The sequence below is a fragment of the Myotis yumanensis genome, unplaced genomic scaffold (assembly GCF_028538775.1).
Source record: "Myotis yumanensis isolate MYYU_CA2020_CCGP unplaced genomic scaffold, mMyoYum1.0.hap1 SCAF_8, whole genome shotgun sequence".
Taxonomy (NCBI): Eukaryota; Metazoa; Chordata; class Mammalia; order Chiroptera; family Vespertilionidae; genus Myotis; species Myotis yumanensis.
In genome coordinates this window covers 53,001,504-53,028,099 of record NW_027223759.1, presented here as the reverse complement: position 1 = coordinate 53,028,099, position 26,596 = coordinate 53,001,504, and the positions used below count along the sequence as shown (strand labels likewise).

Here is a 26,596-nt window from a genome sequence, read left to right as displayed (position 1 = left end):
TGCTTTCAGTTTGCTAGAAGAGTGAAGGGGAAATAACTAGTTTAGTTTGGGATACTGAGTGTAAAATGCCGGCAGACCATTCATATGCAGAAGCAAGCAAGCTATTAGAAATAGAGGTTTAGATCATGAGAGGAGGTTGGTGTTAAAAGTGTATACTGGAGAATCAAGGCCAGAAAGAGAATGCTGAGGTTGTGGAAGGGCATGGAATTTACTGAAGGAGAGCATGCAAAGTGAGGAGAGGGGCCAGCAAAGTGAGGAGAGGGGCCCTGAGGACACTTACATTTAGGAGTATGGGCAGAGGAGGAGGAATCGTCAAAGGAGACTAAAAAGTAGCCAAGGCAGGGAACATTCCAAGAAGGAGAGAAAGATCCACTGTGCCATATGCTGCAGAGAGAGTCCAACAGCATGAAAAGATAGTACTCAGAATTTAAAAGGTTATGAAAAAAACATCCCCAGAATTTCCTTCAAGTATGAATTAATTATGTGATTAAACATACAAATGTACTGTTCTCCAAGAAAGTGGAGCTGTTTCCATGGTCAGCATCGAATAGCAAGATATTATTTTCTTGTTTGTAGAGATATTCATGGTCTAAAGAGAGAAAACAACCAGATCAATATTTCAAGTCGCTATTAAACATCTTCATAAGCTAAAAATTATGCAATAAAAATTTGATTCAAGTTTGCACAGATACTAAATGAGCATTTCTAAGTTTAAAAAAACATTAAGTGATGACTATTACACTGGTATCCATTCACTTGTCCATGATTTTTGTGAAATAAGCTTTCTAGCTTAACTCCCTTTGCACCCTTAGGTAGAAAAAGATTCTCTCCTATATGGTTTTAAAAAGCAAGAATATCTTCTCAGTACCATAAAAGTGCTCCACAACCTAACTGGAATGAATATAAGCATAAAAATCCTCCCCCTTCCCCCAAAAATCCTTACCTGAAATCCACCGCAAGTTGTAATTCTTCGTTCTAATAGTACTTTTTAAATAATCATTTAGAGTGTAGGTCCTGCGACCATCAACTATAACATCATCTGTTGGTTGAAAAAAGAGCCAATGTTTAGTAAGATGGAATAACCTATGTTTTGCATAAAATAAACAAATGGATCTCTACAATATACTGGTTACAAGACACAAAAATATACTCACAAAATGCAAAGCACATTTTGAAAGATTTTGAATTGGGTGGAGTAAAAACGCATTTAACCATTAAAGAGTATGTGAGTGTGTGTTTCACCATATATTAGTGACCTTCATTATGAAGGTCTAGATCAGTGATGTTCAATCTATACTAATAAAAGGGTAATATGCTAATTAGACCGGATTGACAGGACGTCTTCTGGACGTCCGACTTCCTTCCGGACAAAGCCATGATGGTGGGGGCCGAGGCAGAGACGATTAGGGGCAATCAAGCCAGCAGGGGAGAGCAGGTAAGGGTGAGATCAGGCCGGCTGGGGAGAAAGCAGTTAGGGTGATCAGGCTGGTGGGGGGACAAGCATTTAGTGGCGCAATCAGGCCGGTTGGGGAGCAGTTAGGGGGCCATCAGGCAGGCAGGCCAGCAGGGGCGCAGTTAGGGGTGATCAGGAAGGCAGGCAGAGTGGTTAGGGGTGATCAGGCAGGCAGGTAGGTGAGTGGTTAGGAGCCAGCAGTCCTGGATTGCGAGAGGGATGTCCATCTGCCAGTTTGGGCCTAAACCGGCAGATGGACATCCCCTGAAGGGTCCCGGATTGGAGAGGGTGCAGGCCAGGCTGAGGGACACCCCTCCCCCCCATTCACAAATTTCATTCATCAGGCCTCTAGTAAAAATATAATGTAAGTACACTTTCTAGTGAGCTTTATTAAAAAAAATTTAAGATGAAATTAATTTTAACAGCATCCTTTATTTAACCCAATATATCCAAAATATCACCATTTCAATGTGTAGTCAATATTTAAATGCTATTACTGGGGTCTTTAACATTCTTTTTTAAATGCTACATCTTTGAAATCTGGTATATATTTTATGATTACAGCAAATACTGGTTTGACTAGGCACATTCCCAGTCAATAGCTGCTTTCGTGAGGCCCCGAGGTCTCTTTCAATCCCTCTCCCAATGCACAGACCTTTAGGACATGCTCATTACCCAATTCAGGGATCTTTGGTTGTATGGTCACTTTTCCTTAACTTGGTGGAAGTTTTCATGAAACCTTGCCCTTGATTCTGTAACTCTTCAGCTGTTCTGACTCACTGACGGTTACTTTTTCTATCTCCTACTTTGACTCAATGTTTCTCCATTGACCTCTAAGGTAGAAATGCTTTGATACTCAGCCTTCAGCTTTCTGTGCTTCTCTCTATATATTATTCCTTCCAGAGAACTCTGAAGAATGTGACTTCCTGAATTTTAGGCATATTTTCCATTTAAATAAATGACAAAATCTATACTCATTACCACACCCCAAATACATTTCCCCTGCTGTGTTGGGGTTTCTTAGTTGACTTGTCCCATGCTTAATCCTATACCTACCTTATCTAAAAGTATTGTCTTCCTTCCAAAACTAGTTTTCCCTAGAGAGTTTGTGTGGTTTTAAATTTTTTACTGGTGACCCAAATTCAAAATCTGAACATCATTTTTGATGTCTCCCTCTCTTTTACCGTTATCCCCATCCACACAATCCTCTAGAGCAGCGGTTCTCAACCTGTGGGTCACGACCCCTTTGGGGGTCTAACGACCCTTTCACAGGGGTCGCCTAAGACCATCGGAAAACACATATATAATTACATATTGTTTTTGTGATTAATCACTATGCTTTAATTATGTTCAATTTGTAACAATGAAATCGGGGGTCACCACAACATGAGGAACTGTATTAAAGGGTTGCGGCATTAGGAAGGTTGAGAACCACTGCTCTAGAGTCTTCCTGTGAAACCTTTTTTCCCAGGTATCCCTGGCATAGGTTTCTCTCTAATCCAATGCCTCCGCTGCATAGCCACTAGAATGGTTTTTCAAAAATGCCACTTTCCTCCTGGCGATCTCTTCCTCAAAATCTTTCAGTGATTCGCCACTGCCTGCAGGAAGATTCATACTCCTCAGCCTGGTATTTGTGGCCTCCACAATCTAACATGAGACTCCCTTTCCAACCTCATTTCCACTCTCTCCTGCATGAACCTTCTTACCTAGCCACACTGATCTGCCTGCTGAACCCAACAGATGTTCTGAGGCTTTTCTGCCTCTGTTTCTTGGCCTAAGCCACTTCCCTGCAATGTCTTCAACTGCTTCCCTGGCTGTGGCAATGCTCCACCCTCCAATTCCCACCTCTTCACGGAAACTTCAATTCTACCTTCTCTGACTTTTGCCCCACACTGCTCATTTGGCTCTTGTAACAGTGACCTGCACTGATAACTGTTTTTCCAGGCCTACCAGCCTACCTGTGTGGTCTCTACACAGGTAGGCCATGTAGGGCCTTAGGTATGTATGTATGTATGTATGTATTGCATCAATTTTAGTTCCTAGCACAGTTCTATGCCGTAGTAAGTAGGCACACACACAAAAGGTTTTGTTTTTTAGTGACATAGGATATATTCCAACAAGCATAGTCAAGACAATGTGATTCTTCTTTCTCAACCCCAGATCTTCCACTGATGACAAACAGCCTAAAGTCTTTTTTCCCAAATTCTCTACTGTTTCCACATGCAAGCAAACATACACTCACAAAAGCAGCCACCATCATAATATTCCTACAGTGGCAATTCTTACTCTTCGGGGATTGTAAAGCCAGCCATACCTTCTCTAGTTAATTTTTTACAGCCTGTGGAAATGTTATTCTCTTATAGGAAATCCTCTTTCAAAATCCATTCTTAAGACTTTATTTCTTTTGATCTTATCACACAGTCTTGATTCTGCCTATGAAAGGTTTAGTTTTAAACAAATAAATTTGCAACACTTCGCTTCATTACTCCATTGATTTAAACCTAGTTTATTAATTAAGTAAAAGAGGTTTGTTTTTTTAGAAAAAAACACCTTTCTTTCTTTTTTTTTTTTTTTTCAAAATTAGGTCTGCATTTCACCTCTGAAAGTTAGTAAGATATTTGTGTTTGTAAGCAGAAATAGAGCAAATGAATATAACCAGCCTTTGGATTTGTCAACATTCAAACAAGAGTAAAGCCTTGGGCCACAGAAAATATTATGTGAAACTTATATTGGACTACAAAACTACAAATCTAGATTTGTCCACTAAATGCCCTCAGTTGTTTGTATTCATTCAATCAGTCTTTCATACATCAAATAGCTATAAAGTGAGTACTAAAAATACTGTTGAGAATATATAACCTGCTACCAAGAGATATTAGTCTAACATATACATAACACACATCCCTAAATTAGTATAAATCAAAATATAAATGGTTATAAACATTCACAGTCCTAATATTATCTGCTACTGCTTATGTCTAGATAGACCTATACTTACAGCCTACCTCACTTTTTTGCATATACAGCAATGGACTGAATGTTTGTGTCCCACAAAAATTCATATGTTGAAATTTTAACCCCAACGTGATGGTGTTTGGAGATGAGGCCTTTGGAAGGTGATTAGGTTATGAGGGTGGAGTCCTCATGAATGGAATTAGTGTGCTTAGAAAAGTGACTCCACCATGTGACACAGGACACAGACCCTCACCAGACACCAGACACTGAATCCGCCAATGCCGTAGACTTCCCCGTCTCCAGAACTATGAGAAATAAATGTTTGTTGTTTAAGTCACCCAGACTATGTTAAGCTGATACAGCAGCCTGAATAGACTAAGTCATATATATAAAAAGCAGACATATCACCACAGAACATCTATCACAGATTCTTGGTTTTGTAAGAAGAGAATGAATTGAGTATCTCTAATAGATCACACACAGTATTTACCCAGGTTTCCCAGAATAATACAATTACATATGAAATATTGTTAATTGAGGTAAAATTCCCTGTGCTGTCACCTGCTGCCCAGAGTGCTGCTCTTCTCATTGAGCACTTACCTGCCCTCCTCAGACACTGCTGGGCTCATTTTCCGTTAGGCCATAGCTTTTCTAAAGCCATCCTCTCTACCACGCTCAGCCTCCTTTCTGCTCATAGTGGGCCCAGCGTGATTTTGACCCATCTGCTCATGTTCCAGATATCAGCATGGATGCCACACTCTTGCTATGGCCCATGACACTCGTGCCAGGCTCAGGTCCCCCTTTTCTGTGTTGGTTCACTCAGCTCCTTTACAATGACCCTGCGAGTCAGCTTCCTTATCCTGGCTACCCATTCCAGAACAGCGCTGCTAAATTGGAGCAAGTAGAGCAACAAATGTTCCTTGTTTTTTGCCTTGCCATTTGATAAGCAGTGTGCATTGGAAGACACTTTTGAAACATCTAGCTAAGCGAGTTCTGTGAGATGTGAGTGCCAAGTCCAGGTTTTGACCTTTAGCAAGTTCACAGTTGGCTGCCAAGTTACAACCTATTCTGTCAAACAGAGGACATGCCCACGTCTCTCCTTCCTGTCTACTTGCTCACTGACAGGGCACTGCTGCGGCGACAGATGAAGGGCTTTGGCTGCTTGTGTGGTTTTCCTGGTGGGCCTGGGACATGTCGTTCATTTGACTTATCAGTTCAAAGCACTGTGCTAGCCAAGTAGAGCAGTTAATCATATGTTATCCGTCAGCATATATAGAAACTCTCAGATTCACATTAAAAATAATTTAAATTTTCTTCAATTTAAAAATTTAAAAAAGGCTAACAACTTTATATTCTACTTCTCTGATGAGAGCAACCATTAGGTTGAGCCATATGAAAATGCCATTTTTTATCAGTCAAAACTGCTTTAGAATAACAGCTTCTAAAATGATTCAACCTGAGGATGAATTCTCATCAAAGTGTGTGGTCACCTAATGAATCCTTGCTATGGGATCAAAATCATTTCTGAGTACAAGTAATTCCAGAATGGCAAGGTCCAAGTAAGAGTGTAATGCCGTCCCATGGAATATTCTTGCTTTGATCAGTCGTTCCTTTATGGTTACAGGATATTTTGAATATTTATATACTCATTAATAATAAACTTTTTTTGTCAGTATTAAGCTATGATATATAATATTTCTACTTCACAAAGTCACACAAACTGTTTTAGTAAATAAGTGACTAATGAAATATGCTCTTTACACCTCATAAACTCATAAAGTTATTAAACATGGGAAAAAAATATCTGGTTATAAAGTACTTGTGTTCCATACGGTAATCAGTTATTTTATATTGATGCTAGGGAAATAAAATGAGTGTTACTTTAGAATTTGATCTAGCAAAATAGTAGCTTTGACATAGGGACAGAGGAAGAAACATCAAGAAGGCAGAAGGAGAAATTGACTAGAAGGTTCCTCATATCCTGTGTGACCAGCAGGACATGCAGACTACCACCCATCTACCAGTATATTGATTCAACAAATCTCAATAAGGGGTTGGGTCCCTAATGGCTTTGAAATCAGAGAGACTGGATTTGAGCTCAGGTCTAATTCTCCCTCTGAAGCTTTGGGAAAATTGTCGAATCTTTCAAAACCTCACTTTTTTAAACCTATAAAATGAGAATAAAAGCATTATCTAGCCCATAGGGATTTGCCATGATTAAATGAGATAACATATGTAAAGTGCTTAGCTCAGGATTAAAATTCTGGAAGCCCTATGTGCTGGGCGTTCAGGCCACAAAAATGAATAGAAAGTCTCCCCTTTGAATACTGAGCAGTGGTGCTGAAATTAAATCATAGCCATTTAGTTTCACCGTGTTCATACCCCAAACGAACCTAATAAGAGCATCACATTGAAAAAATATCTAGGACAAGTACAATCTGATCATTTGCTAAGTGCTAATGAACATTACTTTTTTCTCATCGACATGTCTAATACCATCCATAGCATCTATATTGGGAGTCAGCTGTATGGAGGTAAAGTGTTGAAGTTAGTGGACTTAGAGGATTTATGAAAGGTGATGTTTTTCTGATTACCATATACAAGACGCATTATAGCACATAATCACAATAGTCAGATTTGCCTTCTCAGTAGAAGAAACATCAAGGTACTTCAAGTGGCCTCTGAAAAATGCATTGCCATCACTTTTTTTCTATGGCTGGAGCTTGTAGAATTTACTCTAAGATCAGAGTGTCAGATGACCAAATTTTTCTTAAGGAAGTTATTAATGTACTAGAGGCCCAGTGCATGAAAATTCATGCACTGGAGGGGGATCCCTCAACCTGGCCTGTCCCCTCTCATAGTCCGGGAGCACTCAGGGGCAGGAGGCGACCCGGCAATCAGGGGAAGGCAATGTCCCATCACACCTCTGCTGCTGCCACTGCTGGCAGTGCAAGCCTAGGCCAGCCCTGGTTACCTGAGCCTCGGGAGGCCCTGGACGGCTGGGCAACCACCATCCGAGGCTTGCCTGTGCCTTGGGCCGGCCCTGCATGGCTGGGGGGCTGAAGGGACTGGGGGATTTCAGAGGCAGGCACGTGGAGTGGCCGGGCCCATCTGCCACCCCTGCGGGGCTGTGGGCACCACCATCTTTGTGATGGCGTGAGAGTCAATTAGCATATTCCCTCTTTATTAGATAGGATTTTCAAAGGTCTACTCTGAAAGGCCAACCAAATGACACAATGCACATTTCTCAGAATAGTAATAATTTGGAAAAAAATGAAACAATTTAATGGGGCAGGTGTTGTCTGTTATGAGTCTAGCCTCACCTCCTCGTCTCCCACCTTTTCACTCTACTCCATCCACAGTGGCTTCCTGCTGTTCCACAGACACAGGGGCCCATTCCTGCCTTAGGGACCTTGAACTTGCTGTACTCTCGGCCTGTAATGCTCTCCTCAGATATGCCCAAGGCTTGCTATTCCCTCCCTTTCTCCAGATCTTTGTTTAAATTAGTCTTTCTTCCCCAGACCAATACTTCCAACCCCTCCCCCCAACACACACACTCACATACACACACCACCACCACCACCACTAGTTTACATTGCCAGATTCACTCTGCCTTCACCCTGTAAGAGCCAGCAGATTCAGCACACACAGGAAGCCAGCACCAAACAGGATGTCAAGGCTGTTGTATTCTTTCATGAAATGGAAATTGCTTTATCATTATCTTTTCTGACTATAGTCACTCCCTCTTCCCTCGTTAGGACTGTTCGGGGAATAAACAAGACTAGTACCATAATGATCAAACAAGATTTTCAAGGATTTTTATGTCCTACTGGGTCGACTGACATTAAGCCAGTGTAATTCAAAGTGATGAGAAAGAATAGAAAGGTGGAAACTTCTGAACTGTATAGATAAATGACCCACAGGACCGTGAAACATGCAAAACTTGAAGCAAAGTTCTGGTTTCTCCTGAACACTACTCAAAATAGTTGTAGTAAGACATCAATGGAAGGTGTTACAGTGCAAGCTAAGAGTCACTAGAGTTTGTGTTAGGAAGAAAACTGATTCGAGAACATCAGCATTTGAGGAAGTTGGAAGCTCTAATAATGAATCATTCAAGAACTTTCCAGAAAAATTTATAGGCAATGCTACCCTCTGTGCCAAGTGTTTGTCTTTATTTGAGAAAAAAATGATCATTGGAAAACAAAACTACGATAGAAATTGCCCTTTCCAGCAATCGCCAGGCAAAACTTTCAAGAGTGTGAGACAAGTGTTATTATAGTACCTGCCTCTAGGACTGTTAAAATAATAAAAAAAAGTTGAAAATACATAAAGAATAATAGTTACAAATGCTTACAGAGGTCTTACAGTGTTCTGGGCTGTTCTAGGGACTGTATACAACTTATTCTCATTTCCATTTTACAGGTAAGGAAACTGAGGCACACATAGGCCTGGACAATAACTGGACTCAAGTCTGACTAGTGTGCACCAAGCCACATCTGAACTAGACAATGTGGCTGCAAAGCTTGTGATTATAACCATTCTTCTAAACAGTCCAAGTATCTGGGAAAGTGACTACACATAGTAAATGCTATGTTGGCAGTTTTTGTGAATTAGTGTAGATGAATTACACTCTATGGAAGTGTTCGTATTCAAAGTTTGAAACTAATACCAATAACATTTGGTAGTAACATTTGAACTTGGGTCATTGAGTAGGTTACCTTAGAACATAATTTGCTCAAGTGCTACTTAGTCAAAGGGATACCAATTCTTCCTAAAAACCCCACAGTGTTCTCTCTAGACTCTTATTCAGAATGGCAACTCTGTGACTTCCTGGAAAGGAGCTTCTACCACCCTTATTCTCTCTTCCCTCCTATTTCCAGTAACTCTCATTATCTCTTTCTTTTTAAACTCATAAACAGTTCTCATGAGAGCTTTATAATAGGCTTCTTTCCTTTCTTTCTCTTTTTCATGTTTCCAAGATTTAAAACAGAGCACAATCCTGAACAATTCAGCACCTGCATACACATTTTCAAAACAGTATGAAGTTGTCCAATGAGAAGATTCAGTGATTCCTCCTTTGCAGCAAAAGCCACCATAGAGCTCATTTCCCCCTTCTATCTGTCCCTTGTACCACTCTTCAATCCTTTCCTTGGCTCTCAGAGTGACCAGTGGGCCTGGCCTGTGCCTCAGATCCTTGTCTTCTTGCTCCTTAGGGACTTTGTTTTCATCTCTTCTCCTTCAGCACCTATTCAATTTCTATTCACTGCTTACTCCTGCCTTGTTCTTAAGCTTGCACAGGGTGTGCCGATCCTGAAAACTATTTACCTGACCCTGCTGCTTCCTCAAGCCATCTCTTCTCAAGTAAACAGTCCACACCTGTGGCCTTTATTTTCTCAGGGTCCCTCCTTGTGCCTCTTGATCAGTCCCTTACTACTTACGCCATTTCTCTCTCCTTATCATCTTTAATACTTATTTACTATACCAAAGGTTTTTTCAACTAATCAAATAATTTTGTATCATTTAAATATTTACTCTGAATAGTCTTATCTTAGACTATAAGTAAGCTGGAAGAATGAGTTTATTTTATCTTTATCAAACAGCAGCTAGCACTGTGCTCTAGCAATAGGAGGTACACATGAGCTAGTACTGGATGACTCAACTTTATATTTATGAATGTAAGCATTTTTATCAGAATAAAGCAACGTTAAAAACCTTTCATCAACAAATATATTTTTTTCCCCATGAGCTCTAAGGTAATCCCTTTAATTCACCAATTGTCAGGTTGTATTGGGTTGAAGAGTCCAGTTGGAATCTTAGAACAGGACCTTATTTGGAAATAGGGATTTGCAGATGTAGTAGTTCAGATGTGGTCAGACTGAATTAGGATGGGCCCTAAACGCAATGACTGATGTCCTTACAAGAAGGCACGCGAAGACATACTTTTGCTGACTTGGAGATAGATAAGACCACGGGGAGACACAGAAGGAAGAAGGCCCTGTGGAAATGGGAGCAGAATTTGGAGCCATACAGCTACAAGCCAAGAAACACCAATGATTACCAGGCAAAATATTCAAGGGCGTGAGACAAGTGTTATTACAGTACCTGCCTCTAGGACTGTTAAAATAGTTTTTAAAAAGTTGAAAATACATAAAGAATAATAATTACAAATGCTTACAGAATTCTTCCAGTGTGCTGGGGTGTTCTAGGGACTGTATACAACTTATTCTTATCCCCATTTTACAGGTAAGGAAACTGAGGCACACAAAGGCATGACAATAACTGGACTCAAGTCTGACTAGTGTGCACCAAACCACATCTGAACTAGACAATGTGGCTACAAAGCTTGTGATTATAACCATTCTTCTAAACAGTCCAAGTATCTGTAAAAGTGACTACACATAGTAAATGCAATGTTGACAGTTTTTGTGAATTAGTGTAGATGCATTACACTTTATGGGAGTGTTTGTATTCAAAGTTTGGTAGGTTACATTAGAACATTTGTTCTAGTGCTACTCAGTCAAAGGGGTACCAATTCTTCCTAAAAACCACCAGAAGCTAGGAAGAGGCCAGGAAGGATTATTCTCTGGAGTCTTCAGAGGAAGCATGGCCCTCTCAACACCATGATTTTGAACTTCTAGCCCTCATAACTGTGAGAGAATAAGTTTTTGTTATTTTAAGCCACCCAGTTTGTGGTAGCTTGTTCTGGTTGCCCTAGGAAGCTAGTATAAGCACTCACTGTGTTCTTCAATGTTTAAAGCACTAGCTATAAGAATGAGTAGAACATGAAAACTCCTGCCTCAGAAAGCTTACATTCTAATGGGGGGAGACATAGGAACAAATAGTAAGTAAATAATGCACATGTTAGGTGGTAAGTGCCACGGAGAAAATAAAGTAGGGAAGGAGTGACAGGTCTGAGGACACTGCTGTGATAAACGGTATGTATGGTGAGGGAAGGTCTCACCGATAAGGTGGCATTTTAGCAAATATCAAAAGAAACTGAGGGGGTGAGCAATGGACAGCCCCAGGGAAGAGGAATCTTGGCAGAAAGAACAGCAAGAATAAAACCTCTAAGTCATGAGAGAGAAAAGGGAAGAGAGTAGGAGAGGAACTCAGAGAGGCAAGGCCGTGGAGCTCAGGTTACAAGGGCCTTGTTAGTCATTGTAAGGACTCTGGTGTTTATTCTGAGGGAGATGGGAAGCCTTAGGAAGGATCTGAGCAGAGGAGGATGTAATCTGACTTATGTGTAAAAATGATCACTATATTAGCTTTCTATTGCTGTGTAACAAATGATCACCATTGTAGTGGTGAATCCAGTGTAGACATTAGCTCAGACTGCTGTAGGTCGGAATTCCAGCCTGGCATGGTTGGGCTCTCTGCTCAGGGTCGCAAGGTTGAAATCAAGGTGTTGGCGGGGCTGAGTTCTCACCTGGAGGTGCTGGGGAAAAGCTGCTTCCAAGTTCAGCAGGTTGTTGGCAGGATTCAGGTCCACACGGCTGTAGGACTGAGGGCCCTGTTTCCTGCTGGCTGCCAGCCTGGGGCTGCTCTCACCCCCTAGAGGCCACCCACATTCCTTGCCATAGGGTTGCTTCCATCTTCCAAGCCAGCAGTGGAATGTCAAATCTTTTTGTGCCTCAAATGTCTAACTACCCCTCCTGTGAGCAGCCAGAAAAAAATGCTTTAAAGGGCTCATGTGATTAGATCAGGCCTTTTTTAAAGTGGAGTATACCATAGAACATAACCTTGTTACCAGAAATAAACTCAACATATTCCCAACCTCAGAGATAAGGCAGGGATTAGTACATGGGGAGAAGGCAGAAAAATTTGGGAGCCATTTAAAGTTCTTTCTACCACAATCACCTTGACTGTTGTGTTGAAAACATACTGTAGGAAGGTAGGAAAAGAAATAGGGAGATTTTTACGATAATTCAGATGAAAGGTGATGGTGTCTTGGACTAGGGTGGTAGCAGTGAAGGTGGTGAGATATGGTCAAATTCTGAAAGAATATAAAGGAAGAAGTGATAGGATTTGCTGACCACTGGATATTGAGTGTGAATGAAAGCGAGGAGTTAAGGAGTGTGAATAAAAGAGAGGAGTTAAGGAGTATGAATGAAAGAGAGGAGTCAAGGAGAACTGCATGGACTTGTGCCTCAGCAACTGGAAAAATGGAATTGCTATTTGCTAAGAGACAAGCTGTGCTAAGGGAGGAATAGGTTTGGGGGATAAAAACTTTGGGGAGATGCTACTTGAGATGCCAAAAACACCCAAATGGAGCTGTCCACATAGTAGTTGCATATATGCAATAGAGTTCAGGAAAGGGGTCTGTCCTGGAGATATAAATTTTGGCATTATCAGGTTGTAGATGCGGCTTAAGGCCATGGGATGAATGAGATCACCTAGTGGAAAGAAGGAAGGAGTTCCAGGATGGAGCCCTGGAGAGTGGTTCAAGGTTAGAAGTCAGACACAAGGAGGAACTCCCAAGGAGAATGAAAGGGAACATGTAGAGAGGTGGACGGTAGCTAGGAGAGAGGGGAACCCCAGAGGGTGCTGAGAAGGGGGATGATCAACTGACAGGGCATGAGAGACTCAGAGGAAAAGCTGAGCTCTGGACTTAGTAACATAGAGGTTAGGGACCTTGATGAGAACAGAGCTGTTTTAGTGGCTGGGTGACCATAAGCCTTACGCCAGTGGGTTTAGGAGGGAGCCAAGAGAGAAACTGCAGACAGTGATAGTAGAAAACTCTTTGAGGCGTTTGTGGTAAGGAGAGCAGGGAAAGGGACTGGGAGATTGGTAGGGATGTGAGGACCAAAGAGGACGGACGGACCTTCCTTCCTTCCTTCTTTCCTTCCTTCCTTCCTTCCTCCCGTCCTCCCGTCCTCCCTCCCTCCCTCCCTCCCTCCTCCCCTCCCTCCCTCTCTCTCTTCCAGGATGTGAGAGGTTACAGCATGTTTATAGAGAGAGAGGGGGGAAATGGAGATGCAGCAGGCAGGGCAAATAGCTGGAGCCATGTCTTTGAGTAAGCAAAAGGGGGTTGGGTCTGTGCACAAAGGAGGACTGGCCTTGGGCAGGTGCTGGGAGAGTTCATCCATTGACCAGGGAGAGGCAGTGCAGGTGAGTGCATAGGTACATACAGGCTGGAGGGAATTGAGAAAGCTCTCTTCTGATGGCTTTCATTTTCTCATGAAGATAGAAAGCAAGGTCATCAGGTAAGAAAGAGCATAGTGGGGCCAGAGGGCTGGAGGCTTAGGAAGAGGAGACACAGGAGAGAGTCCATCAGGAGAGAGGGCTAGTGAGCAAGTGGGGAATATGGGGCATTGCCAGACAGTACCAAGGGGCCACTTGATGGTGGGTTATGGATTTTATTTTCAATGCAGTCAAGCCATTTTCATGCAGATTAATTCCTTCCTCCTTGGAAATTTTACAACAAAGATTTGTCATCAATTAGGTTATTTTTCTCCATGTCACATTAAACAGGAGGTAGCTTCTAGATATTGTGAAGTTATTCTGTTTGCCTTTATTTACTTATTTTATTTTGTATTATGGCCATGAATTATTTTAAGTCCTACTTTCCTGGGTTGACTTTTGGAGATCTAGTTTTTGCCATGTATTTTTAAACTTTGTCCATTTTATTTTATGTTGACTGTGCCACATTTTCTATTATGAATTGACATGATAAAATATGACATAATAATGACATAATGATAAAATATTACCATTTATATGAGCTTTTTATGAGAAATTTGAGAGTAATTTCCCTCAGATGTTTCTGACCCACTCTATTGTCTCAGATTTATATCTTAAATGATGTAAAATCAAATCTTCCCTATTCTTTATCACTTTGAATGCCAAGAGAAAGCAAGTGCTGGCCCCAAAATACCCTCGGGATAAAAAAAGGCAGCATCAAAACACTCTGTTTTGCAATAAACTCATGTGGTTAAGAAAGAAAGTGAGAAGAGGGGAAGGAGAGGGTTATATGCTCAGATTCTTTGGAGATAGGAGCTGCCTTGACATATATATATATATATATATATATATATATATATATATATCTACACTAATAAAAGAGAAACATGGTAATTAGCGTACGACCGCTACCCTTTTCATTGGCTAATTAGTGAGTATATGCAAATTAACTGTCAGCCAAGATGGCGGTTAATTTGCATATATCCGCTGGGAGCCTAGCAAGCCAGGCGGCCGAAAACAAGCTGGGCGGCCGAGGTGGGAGCAAAACAAGCCAGCCGGGCGGCTGAGGGAGGTGGGAACGAACAACCTGGGCCCAGGCTGAGGGAGGCAGAACGAAACAAGCCGGACTTCCCCTGTGGGATCCCAGATTGCGAGAGGGCACAGGCCGGCCTGAGGGACCCCCCCTTCCCCGAGTGCACAAATTGTTGTGCACCGGGCCTCTAGTATATATATATATATGAATGAGAGATTTGTTGTTCTACTCATTTATGCATTCATTGGTTTATTCTTGCATGTGCTTGGACCAGGGATCAAACCTGCAACCTTGGTGTAACCGGAATGGTGCTTTAACCAACTGAGCTACTATTTCCTTTTGTTAGCAAACTAAAATTTTTAATGTAATGATCAAAGGGTGGTTATAAAGTATATCATATGCCTTCACAGACCACCCCCAATCTTTTAGAATTCCTAATTCAACTTAGGTAGTTAACTTTCCTCTTCCACCTTCCTTTTCCAAGTGCTAAGGAAGGAGTTTCCTCCTTGTCCCAGAAAGATGAGTCTTGATTAATCTAGTCCAAGGTTGGTAATTCATTCCCTTTGCCAATGATCCATTTCGAAGTGGACAAGTGACACAAATATGGCCAAGAAGACATGAAGGAAAGTTGCCTTGGGCTGAAGGACTTCTGAAATGTCTTTTCTCCCTGATAAAACAGATTGTCTCCCTGATAAGACAGCATCCCTTCTGCTTGTGAAGCAGCTATGTGAGCAAATGATGTGTTGTTGCAGCAGCCACACTTGCCCCTAGAGGACAAGCTTGAGAACAAAAGCCAACAACAGTCTGAGAATGGCAAAGCTGAAAGACAGAACGAACCTGGGTTCTTGAGGATGTTGTTGGATCACTGTGCTAACTGTCTTACTTCTGCACTTCCAATTATATAGCATGCTAATAATAACACAATAAGAAGAAGGAACATTTAATACATGTTGAGGAATTAATAAATATGGCATCTGGCCTCTATAGGCCAAAGTTCAAACAACCCTTGGTCAGCTTTTCCGTTACTTGTAGCTAAACACATTCTGACACACTCCTCATACAGAACCAGGGGGCTGTGAATTGCTGAGCACTACACATTTGGTGAACTGCACACCTGGGACCCACTCCCATGGCTCCAGGATTGGAAGACGTGTGTTTAGGCCTATAAATTATTAACTCTTTGAGTTTGGCTGTTTTCTGTGCAGACTTGCCTGGGCAGCATTTATCATTTGCTTTTTAATGTTTCCATTGCACTTAGATCATTTAATGGAGAGACATTTAGCACTTTTTATCATAGTTGATGCTTATGTTTCCTTTAAAATTGTGAATTATTTGAGGACAATGGTCTTACCTATCCCTTTTATATCTTTGGTGACGACCAAAGTGCCTGGCCTATAGAAAATGCTCAATAAATATGTGCTGACTTGGAGAATTACTTTCTATTGACATGTGTGTGCTGGGTGCACGATGCAGAAGGCCCTCCTGAGCTCAGCAGTGGGAAGGGGAAGCAGATTCTTTAGAAAGAGGGAGTTAGGTCAGAGGTACCTAGTAAATTAGCTCTTGTCAAAAGGATACAGTCATGCGGACATGAGAAAATTCTGCACTTTGATGGTCCAGCAAGCATTCAGGGAGACATCCCTGTCTCTACTCTTCCTCACTCTTTTTCTTTTTTTTAAGGGTAATAAAGATTGACTTATTTATTTATTTACTTATTTTTAATCCTCATCTGAGGGTATTTTCCCATTTATTTTTAGAGAGAGTGGAAGAGAGAGGGAAAGACAGAGAGAAATATCAATGTGAGAGAAACACATCAATTGGTTGCCTCCTGCACTCGCTTGGGACCAGGGCCTGGGCCAGAGAGGAGCCTGCAACCAAGGTACATGCACTTGACCATGCCCTTGACCAGAATTGAACCTGGGACCCTTTGGTCTGCAGACCGTCGCTCTATCCACTGAAGCCAAACCGGCTAGCAGGGGTCCTCAAACTTTTTAAACAGGGGGCCAGTTCACTGTCCCTCAGACCATTGGAGGGCCGGACTATAGTTTAAAAAAAAACTAGTCGGCTGCTAAGCAACAGGCAGCAGTGGCAAAAACACCCGGCGGGCCAGATAAATGTTTTCAGCGGGCCGCATGTGGCCTGCGGGCCGTAGTTTGAGGACCCCTGGTAGGGCTTCCTCACTCTTCATTTCCCATACATTATGACTTACCATCAAAATACATCTTGCTCTTTTTTTTTTTTTAACATCTCCAATGCTATCACCCCCTCCAATCTGCCATCTCTCACCTGGACAAACCAACCTTCACCCCCTGCCCCCATTATCTACACAGGGTCAGAGACATATTATAGAAATGGAAATAAGAGCCTGCCACACTCATGCTTAGAGTCAAAAGAAATGCCTCTCTGTGTCCCTCTGTCCTCTCTATCACATTATTTTTGTCCTAGCAGATATTACTGTCTGATATTACTCATGTGCTTGCCTACTACCCATGTGCCCCATCTACACTAATAAAAGACAAAGATGCTAATTGACCGTACCTTTGCTACGCTCATCAGCCAATCAGAAGAGTATGCAAATTAACCCAACAAAGATGGCCGTTAAATTTGCATACTGCAGGCAGATCCCCCTGCGCCACCCTGCGCGGGCTGCAGCTCGATCCCGAGCCGCTGCCAGCCCCAGCGTGGGATCCGGGCCTGCAGTGTGCAGCTCGGGGTGGGCGGGGCTGGCACTGCGGGATCGGACATGCCATCTGCCACCAAGGGAGAGGGCCTAAGCCAGCAGGTGGTTATCTCCCGAGGGGTCTCAGACTGTGAGAGGGCACAGGTTGGGCTGAGAGACCGCCCTCCGCACCTGCCAGTGCACAAATTTTTGTGCACCAGGCTTCTAGTAAATTATAAAGGTCCATGGTAGCAGGCTTCTCATCTCTACTGTTTAGGACCAGATCCCTGCACCTTCAATAACACCTGCCATGCAGGGAGCATTTAATACCTGTTGAGGAGTTAACAAATATGGCATCTGGCCACTATAGGCCTTAGCTTTGAAGAGGTTTTAAATGGAATTAAATAATAAAGCCACAGGGAAATGAAGCTGTCGGTTAAACTCATGGACCTGAGCTTGAGCAGGTGGGGCTTTAAAACAACTGGGAAAACAAGAAGAGGAGATTTCAGCCCTACAAAGATGGTATTAAGGTGACAGGAGCCATCAAGACAGTTTTGTGGGACCCAGTGTGAAGTCAGAGAAGGGATGGGTGATAGTGTCCACCTGATACTCACCCCATAGACCTCCTCTTTCTCCCTCATACGTCCTGAATCAGCGTGGCCCCCGGGTGTCATTATTAAAGTCCCTGCTGGCTTTGGCTCTGCTTTAAATTACCTCTGCTTTTTGGGCCTTAGATGCTGACTTGTGTGACTTAAGCTGAATTGTGTGACTTCGGTTTACTTCCCCAGTGAACCAAATAATGAAAAAATGTGCACGTTAATGTGTACTCTTAACTAAAGCAAATGGTTTATCATTAAATTAGAAAAAACCTTCCTAAGAAGTTATAATTTTGAAGTGCAATATAAAACTTCAAATACAGTACTTGGCAAAAATAAAACAGCTAACTCTGAAGTTCCAGTTTTGTGGTTTCAGTTTACTCTCAGGTTGAGAGACACACCTCTATTGGAAGTCACGTTGGAGCTATGAAGACTAAAGGTAAAAATATTTACAAGCTACTGATTTACAACAATGAAAGTCTAAGCATCAAGCCATAAAGCAATGATTTATCATTAACTTAAAAAAACTCTCATCAAAGCATTTTTTTCACACAGTTACTTATGGGAACCAGCAGCCTGAAGGAAGGCTAGAAGTCCAAAGACTTGGATTCCCAAGGTCTAGTACTTACAAAGCCCCAGCTTCTATGCTTCAGTTTCTTCAGTGTATAAAGTCAGGCTATTAATACCTCTTTCTGATGTGGTTGTTTCATAAAGATCAAATGAAATAATACAACATCCATTGGAAACAAAGCAAGTGTAATTCAGTGCAAGAAGTACATCTGGACCTACTACTACTACTACTAAAAACACTAAACAAGACCAGTCAAAAGTGTGGGGTATCAGTCCTGGGCTGGAAGGTGTTGCCTATCTACAGCTTATATAGGAAAGGAGGCAGCAACAGCAGGTGCTTTTCCTCAGAACACTTAGCATCCAGGGATTGATTAGCAGTCATGAAATTATAATATAGGTGTATGAGTGGGAATTTGTAATGTTTATGCAAATATGGACTCATTAATTTTATACTTGATCACTAACAGAACGATTTGGGTTCAAGAGCGCCAGCTCTAGAGTCACATTGCCTAATTCTAACTTGGTGCAACTTAGAGCAAGTTCCTTAACTTTTCTGGTAGCCAGCCTCCAAGATGGCCCCAGTAATCTCCTCCACTGGCACCCATGCCTTTGTGTAATGCCCTCTCACACTGCAGCAGCGTTGCTCTGTGTGACCAACAGAATACAACAGACATGATGGTTGTATAGCATCGGTCACACTTCTGAGGTGAGGTCATAAAAGGCACTGCAGCCTACTACATGGATCCTTCATTCTAAGGCAGTGATTCTCAACCTGTGGGTCGCGACCCCTTTGGGGGTCGAACCACCTTTTCACAGGGGTCGCCTAAGACCATCGGAAAACACATATATAATTACATATTGTTTTTGTGATTAATCACTATGCTTTAATTATGTTCAGTTTGTAACAATGAAAATACATCCTGCATATCAGATATTTACGTTATGATTCATAACAGTAGAAAAATTACAGTTATGTAGTAGCAACGAAAATAATCTTATGTTTGGGGGGTCACCACAACATGAGGAGCTGTATTAAAGGGTAGCGCCATTAGGAAGGTTGAGAACCACTGTTCTAAGGGAAGCCAGCTGTCCTGGTACCCTATGGAGAGGCCCACATGGTGGGGAACTGAGGCCTGTAGCTATTTACAGCAATGTGAGAGAGCTTGAAAGTGGATCCTGTAGCCCCAGTCAAGCTTTCAGATAATACTTTGACTGCAACCTCATGACAGACCTTGACCAGAGCCACCCAGCTAAGTTGCTGCCAAATTCCTGACACAACTATGACGTAACAAATGTTTGTTGTTTTAAGTTCTGGGGTAATTCATTGTGCAGTAATAAATCATGAAAGCAACTTCTCAGTTTCTGAAAACCATCTGTAAAAATGGGGATGATAATAGTATCTTTTTCAAAGGGTTATTGTAAGGATCAAATGAGAAGTATATTAAAAGCCCTCAGCCCCATACCTGGCACACAATGTTGGCTGTTATTACATCTTTGCATACCTTCTTTTCCACAAGCAAGGTGATCCCACATGCATTTACAGTCACAGTCCCTGTAGGCCTTAGCACTTTGTGAAGTCATAAAATTTCAAGTATATAGATCCAGCTCTAGTCAGTCCTTTTATACGGCCTTCTCTAAAACCATCAATGGGGCAAAGAGTCTTCCCTTTTTCTCTCTAATCCCTTTTGGGATGAGCAGCAAGATGTCTAAGGGAGAAAAATCAAAGGCACATGCCATGGCTAGGGAACCAAATGCCAAATGAGCCGGCCTGAAAAAGACCAACCCATTGACCTTATGAACACTCAACAATGGCTGACAATAGTTAACTGAGCTAGCTGGAGTCAATGCGAGCTTTCACAGAGCTCACTGTTTAGAAATTGTCCCTGAAATATACAAAGCTTTCATTCAGGCTTATTTCTGTGCTGGTAAGCCTGGACGAGATCCTGAACTTCCTCAGGCAAACTTCATAGATGTTATCTTCCTTTCTTTGATTATTCCTGTCTCCTTCACATTTGGGTTTTCTTTTGTTACTGATGGATGGGTGAGCAGTCAAATTTCCTATGCACTGCAGAAAGGTATTGAGGAAATTTACTGCTAAAGCAGTGTGAAGGAAAAAAGAACATCTATGTTTCTACTCCATAATAAAACTCAATAATAAAATTATTTGACAAATAATAAAATGAATAAAACCATGTGACAAACATTTTAAAAACTCAGCCTATCATATAATTTAAAGAGGGAAATAAACAGATCAAAGTACTGAATGAGAAGGTTCTATTGCCACTAAGCCATGAGGACTTCTATGATTCATTATGAGTACAATATATGTTTTACTGCTGAGTCTCTGGGAAAAGAATGTTTAAATATGTAATATCCCTTTTAGGAGGATATTTTAGAAATTTAAAACAAAATATAATCCTTTTTTTGTACATAAAGAAGGAGGTGAACTTTTAATTTTGCTTAGTGAATGCATAATTCTGACATCAAGGAGTTTTTATTCTGAAAAACATATAACATTAGTATTAAGTAGGCTCCCCCCCCCCCCCCTCATTTTCCACCCCCTTTCTGGGTGTGTCTGGTTCTGCTGAAGTCATCCTTTCATATGGAAACACTTAACCTCCTCTTAAACCAGTCTCTCAGGGAATGAAATTGTTTGCTCATTTTTTCCTCCTTACTTTTGGCTGTTTATTTCTTTGCTTTCCACATAATCTAGCACTTTGTTTTGTTTTTCTATCAAATTATTCCTTCATTCCTTCCTTCTCTCTCTTTTTTCCTTTCCTTCCCATTTATATTTCCACTTTCCTGCCTCACCTCCTCTCTTCCTTCCAGGTATGTGTTTGATTTTAAACCTAGATTGATGATATGAAGGGCATTTTTTGGGTAATAACTCTGAATTCTTTGTAATAATGCAATCTCTAACAGTGGCACAGCCCAGGAAAGGTATGGCTGATGTAGCAAAAATTCTGTGTCAAGGCAGGAATTGAAACATGGTGAGTTCCCTTTTCTCCTCAAATATGTAAACTGTAAATGCCATTTAAGAAATATGAGGAGCCCTGGCCGGTGTGGCTCAGTTGGTTGAGCATCATCCCAAACACCAAGAGTTCAGTGGTTCAATTCCCAGTCAGTGCACCTGCCTGGGTTGCAGGCTCAATCCCCAGTAGGGCATGCAGGAGGCAGCTGATCAATGTTTCACTTTTATTGATATTTCTCTCTATCCCTTCATCTCTCTCTAAAATCAATGAAAAAACATATTCTTAAAAAAATATATATGAGGAGACAACTTCACTGGTGGTATAAATAAAGCACGGAATGAAACCACATCTCCACTCAGTTTCCCAAGAGTTGTCCTTAGCCAAGCTCCCCTTACTTCCTGTGTTCCCAAAGATCAAAGCCTAATCATCCACATTTCTGAGTAGCTCTTTACAGTATAGGCTCTACATTCTGGTCTGCACCACCAGTCTCGGGGGATACGTCCCTTGATTTCCCTCCAGCCTTGCTCCACTTAAACTCACCTTCCTACTGTCAAGCCCAAGGGTTCAGGCATGCCCAGAATTCTCCAGCAGTTCTTCATCCCCTACAGGTTAAAATCATATCCTTTTCCTGCTGCCCACCTTCCTCTCTTGCTCAGAGTCCTTTTATAATCCTAGATTAGAACATGTGATCTGGTGTCTCTGTGTTGACACGAAAGGCATTCACATTCTTTCTAGAAAAACCTGACCTCCAGAGCCTGGTGTTAACCATTCAAGCCTCCCTGCATAGGAAGCTTCTTGGGAGAGTTTTCCTCATACGTTCCCAGAAGGATCCTTCTAACCCCAGGGAAGTTTGCTCAAGCCTCACTAACTTGTTTTCTTGAGTCACATTCATAGGTGAAGATGTGAATCTCTGGGGAAGACCCTATCGGAGAGGATGTTCTTGAGATATTTGTTCAAATTTCATTTGCAGAGAAAAACTAAGTACTCTTTAAGGGAGGGAAATGATAAAACAGCCCCTTCACGGGCTTCAGGAGTCACTCAACAAAACAAAACACTCCTAGTTTACCCACCAAACCCCTTGGAAGACAGTTTTGTGACCTAAGCCCCTCGGCCAGTGGTCGGCAAACTGCAGCTCGAGAGCCACATGCGGCTCTTTGGCCCCTTGAGTGTGGCTCTTCCACAAAATACCACGTGCGGGTGCGCACGTATAGTGCGATTGAAACTTCATGGCCCATGCGCAGAAGTCGGTTTTCGGCCTGGGCGAGTCTATTTTGAAGAAGTGGCGTTAGAAGTGGGGGTACATTCACTGAGGTCGACCCCTCAGATTGAGGACGTTTTTAGCAAAGGCCAGCTTAGGAATACCCTAATTAAGTTAATAACAATGTACCTACCTATATAGCTTAAGTTTAAAAAATTTGGCTCTCAAAAGAACTTTCAATTGTTGTACTGTTGATATTTGGCTCTGTTGACTAATGAGTTTGCCGACCACTGCCCTAGGCCATTTCACTGCCCAACCCAAGTGGCTTATCAAAGTAGAGTGTTCCGTCCCCTAAGGCAAGTTCTGATAATTAGTTTTACCTATCCTTCCTGAGCCATGTGGTGGCTCAGTGATGTTTTGGTTACTTTGATTTGTTTGCATATCTGTTTCCCACTAAATTACTACGAACTTCTTGAGGTCAGAGATCTTTATATTTATAAAATTTAACCTTTGTCTTTGCAGCAACTAGTACAGTGCCTCACACATAATGTAAGAGGTGAATATTTGCTTGTATGAATGACCCATTCTTTGGCTTTGTGTGAGTGGTTGTTTAAATATACAAAGTATCATTTTATAAAAAGAGTTAAAATTCAACAGTTCACAACATAGTCAAATGTGCGACTGATGCCTGACATGTAACAGTCTAAAATGGTAGTAAGCATTCCTTTGAGTCAGTGAAGTCATTATCAATAGGTCAACACATTCAGTTATTTAACCTTTGGCACCTTTGCCCTGGAACTGAAACTGCTGGGCAAACAAGGTTTTTGATAGCTCTATAAACCAATTCTGAACAGAAATTTGGATAACACACCCTCAGTATATAAGCACTATCTACACACTTCCTGGCTGACTACACCATCCAGAGTAGATGCTTCAGCTAGCCGCCCAGCACGTGTAACTGCCGGGGTCCTGCCCCAGCGGTCCAGAGGTTCCCAAAGGTGTGGACCGAGTTGTCGAAGAATGTTTTACACGGAGACAGCGTTCAGAACTCTCTAGCTCTCTTTAGTCTCCGTGGATGTGGATCTTCCTGTGCCTGGCTGAGGCCACAGAGAAAGATCCTGAGTCCAGCTGAGCCTTTATTTTTATAGTCAGAGGTAAACAAGGTAGTGGTTACCAAAGTTACACTGTTCTTGTGAGTTTCACTTATTTTTGTTCTTGTTGCACTTCCCTCAGCCCATTAGCTTCCCAGGTAAGATCTAGGGAGGTCATAAGGTCAAGCCTAATTATGCTAAGAGGTCTGCCCTCTACAGGGGGACTTGTTTGTGACTTTGCCAACAGGTCAGTCCGAGGTTTAACCCTATAGCAGCTCCCCACATATAACACTGAAATGAAAATAAATACTTAAAAGGAAAGTTGGGCCGAGGAGACCCAAACTAGTTCTTCTCGTGTGCTCACGTCGACAGTGCGTGTTCCGTTATATGAATGTTTTATATTAAGAGCTAGGGCTGACCTGGAGCAGTTGGCCAAGCTGAAGGAAACGAAGGTGGCATTAAATGAAAGACTCCAACAAGCATCACTGCTTCTACCCCGCTCTGAATATCATCATGTAGTCCAGCAGCTTCATAATTTAACTCTGAAATACTTACGTCTATAACTTCTGTAAGTGGTCAAACAGTTATGGTCCCGCATATCCCACCTCTGAGGGGTTTCCATCATTCCTGAAGGGAAACTCCCTGGGGCGCTGTGCTCTGTCTTCTCCAAACTGCATTTTGGGGCCCACACCCCTGTGACATTTGATATCTTTAAACACTGCCTCCTTTCCTTTGAAGGCCACAACCATGAACATTTAAAAAATTAATTTAAATTTAATACAAAAAAATCCTAACCCGCCCCCGCTCCCCTAATTTCAGGAGGTATGTGTTGCTTATACACAGAACGACTGCGAGGCTCTTGCAGTGTCAACACGGGAGACCCTGTGGAAGTCCATCTAACTGCTACCCCAGAAGCAGCAGCAACGCCTGGGACACCTCAGCTACAACCTGTCTGTCACATGGGTCCCAGCCCCCGACAACATCCCCCGTCCCCCTTCCTGTAGTGAAACAGAAGCAGATCCTGGTCTCCAACTGTCCTATCTCGTTCAGAGAGGACAAACTTACTACCTTTGCTCAGCAGAACCGCGGGCACGGTGATGATGGTGACGAGCGCCGCAGCCCCCAGCAGTCCCAGCAGCACCTTCCATTGCGTCTGCAAGCCGGTTAGATCAGTCCAGTTAGATCAAGCCCTTCAGCCCCCATCGGGGTGAGGGGGTCGGGATCTGGGCTTGCACCCCTGGCCACGGCGGGGGGGGGGGGGGGGGTTGCCGGGGGGCGCGCATTGGGAGGGGGCCGGTGGGCTGGGAGGGTTGGGAGTGAGCCGGTGGGAGGTTGTAAGAGCGCTCTCCCTTGAACTTGTGACCTCTGAGCACATTACCCTTTGCTTCTGCTAAGCCTGCACTTCAGAAGCGCAGTGAGAGTTCTGGCGTGCGTTTTAGGGGTGGCTCTCCGGGTCGTCCGAGGCTCAGCGCCCCGGTCCTAGTCCAACCCCGCAGGTCCCAGAGTGAGGGCAGAGATCTAGAAAGTCCCTTCACCTGTCAGAGGGCCGCCCTGGCGCTGCTGCCGAACGAGCCCCCTGGTTCCGCTCCGGGGAATTGGGGGGATCATTTGGGGAGAGTTTGGTGGAGAGGCACCTACACCTCGACCCTGGGGCTGGGGGAGCGGGAGGCGCGCTACTCACTCACCTTCATCGTCCGCGGCTCCTCGGAACTGAGCGTCCGTCCAGAGCAGGGAGGCAGCAGAAGTCAGACTCGCCCCGGGACGCGCGTCCAGCTCCCCGCTCCCCGCCGGCCGCAGAGTCACTCGGCGCTCGCAAGTTTCGCTCCGAGTTAAACATTAGCGAGGGCCCGGCCCCCTAGGCATAAAGGGCTGCGGGGCAAGCTGCGGGACCAGCAGCGGGACAAGGAGCGTCGCCTCCGGACATTGGCATCCCGGCCGGGGGGCGCCAGAGAGGCACCTCTCCTGCGTTGTGCGGGGCGCCGGGCGGCAGCCAGGGTGCGCCCCGTGCGGGGCCCGGGGACTCGGGGAGCGGGTGTGAGAACCCTATCGGGGATATGCTGGCGCCCGGGATCCCACGCGGCGTCCCAGGCGGCCAAAGCCGGGACCAGGGTCTGTTTTATAAGAAGCCTTGGAGCTGAGCTCCTGCAAGCTCGCGTGGACAGGCAGAGCCCAGAGAGGGCATGGGCTCTGCACACTCACACAGCTCACTGTGAGCAGCTGTGACTAAAACCCAGGCCTCTCTCTAGCCAGTGAAAGGTGTGTTGGGGAGGAGGGGGGTGTTTAAAGCTTCTGGATGGCAAAGTGAGGGAGAAGGTGAGCGTTCACATATGAATGAAACTTAGAGGCTAAGTATCTGGATTCACCCTCAACAGGGAATTTCTGGCTTGTTTTGCAGGCTTACCTTTTCATCAAGATGCCAAAAATAATAACACTGACTCTGGTGTGGAACCTACTTCCCTCCCAGGCGTTGCTCTAAGCATTTGCTGTGTTTATTTTACAGGAAGGAAGTCTAGGCTCAGAGAGGTTGAGTCACTTGGCCCCTTCACGCAGCTAGGAAGTCGTGGAGTCTGAATTAGGGGCCATGTTCTTAACCACTGGCCGCACACTTCTTTCAGTCTTGCAAAGAAGATTTGAAGAAGAGAAAAACGGTCAGGTGTGGCTGTCTTTTCCCAGCTCCCCATTATACCCTGTAGGTTCGTTCTTCCATCCATTCATTCATCCATCTATCCATCCATCCATCCATCCATCCATCCATCCATCTCCACGTCCTCCCATTTATTCCATCCATTTCACTAATATGTGCACTGCTGCGATGTAGCAGACTCTCTTATTTAGAAGCCAAAGTAGAGAAGTGGAACAAGACAGATGAGGTCTGTGCACTTGGCACTTTCA

At 43.2% G+C, this 26,596-nt stretch overlaps 1 protein-coding gene across 1 annotated transcript in view; it reads right to left on the bottom strand.

Moving 5' to 3' along the window:
- DPP4 (dipeptidyl peptidase 4) overlaps window positions 1-25,585 on the bottom strand; it is an 87,100-nt gene extending 61,515 nt beyond the window's left edge. The window contains exons 1-4 of the mRNA XM_070422863.1: window positions 25,390-25,585; window positions 24,773-24,857; window positions 944-1,039; window positions 498-589 (exon numbers count right to left, since the gene is read on the bottom strand). Coding sequence (XP_070278964.1) covers window positions 498-589; window positions 944-1,039; window positions 24,773-24,857; window positions 25,390-25,395 — 279 coding nt within the window. The 5' untranslated portion in view covers window positions 25,396-25,585. The remainder of the gene's footprint in view (window positions 1-497; window positions 590-943; window positions 1,040-24,772; window positions 24,858-25,389) is intronic.
- Between the last annotated feature and the right edge of the window lie 1,011 nt (window positions 25,586-26,596).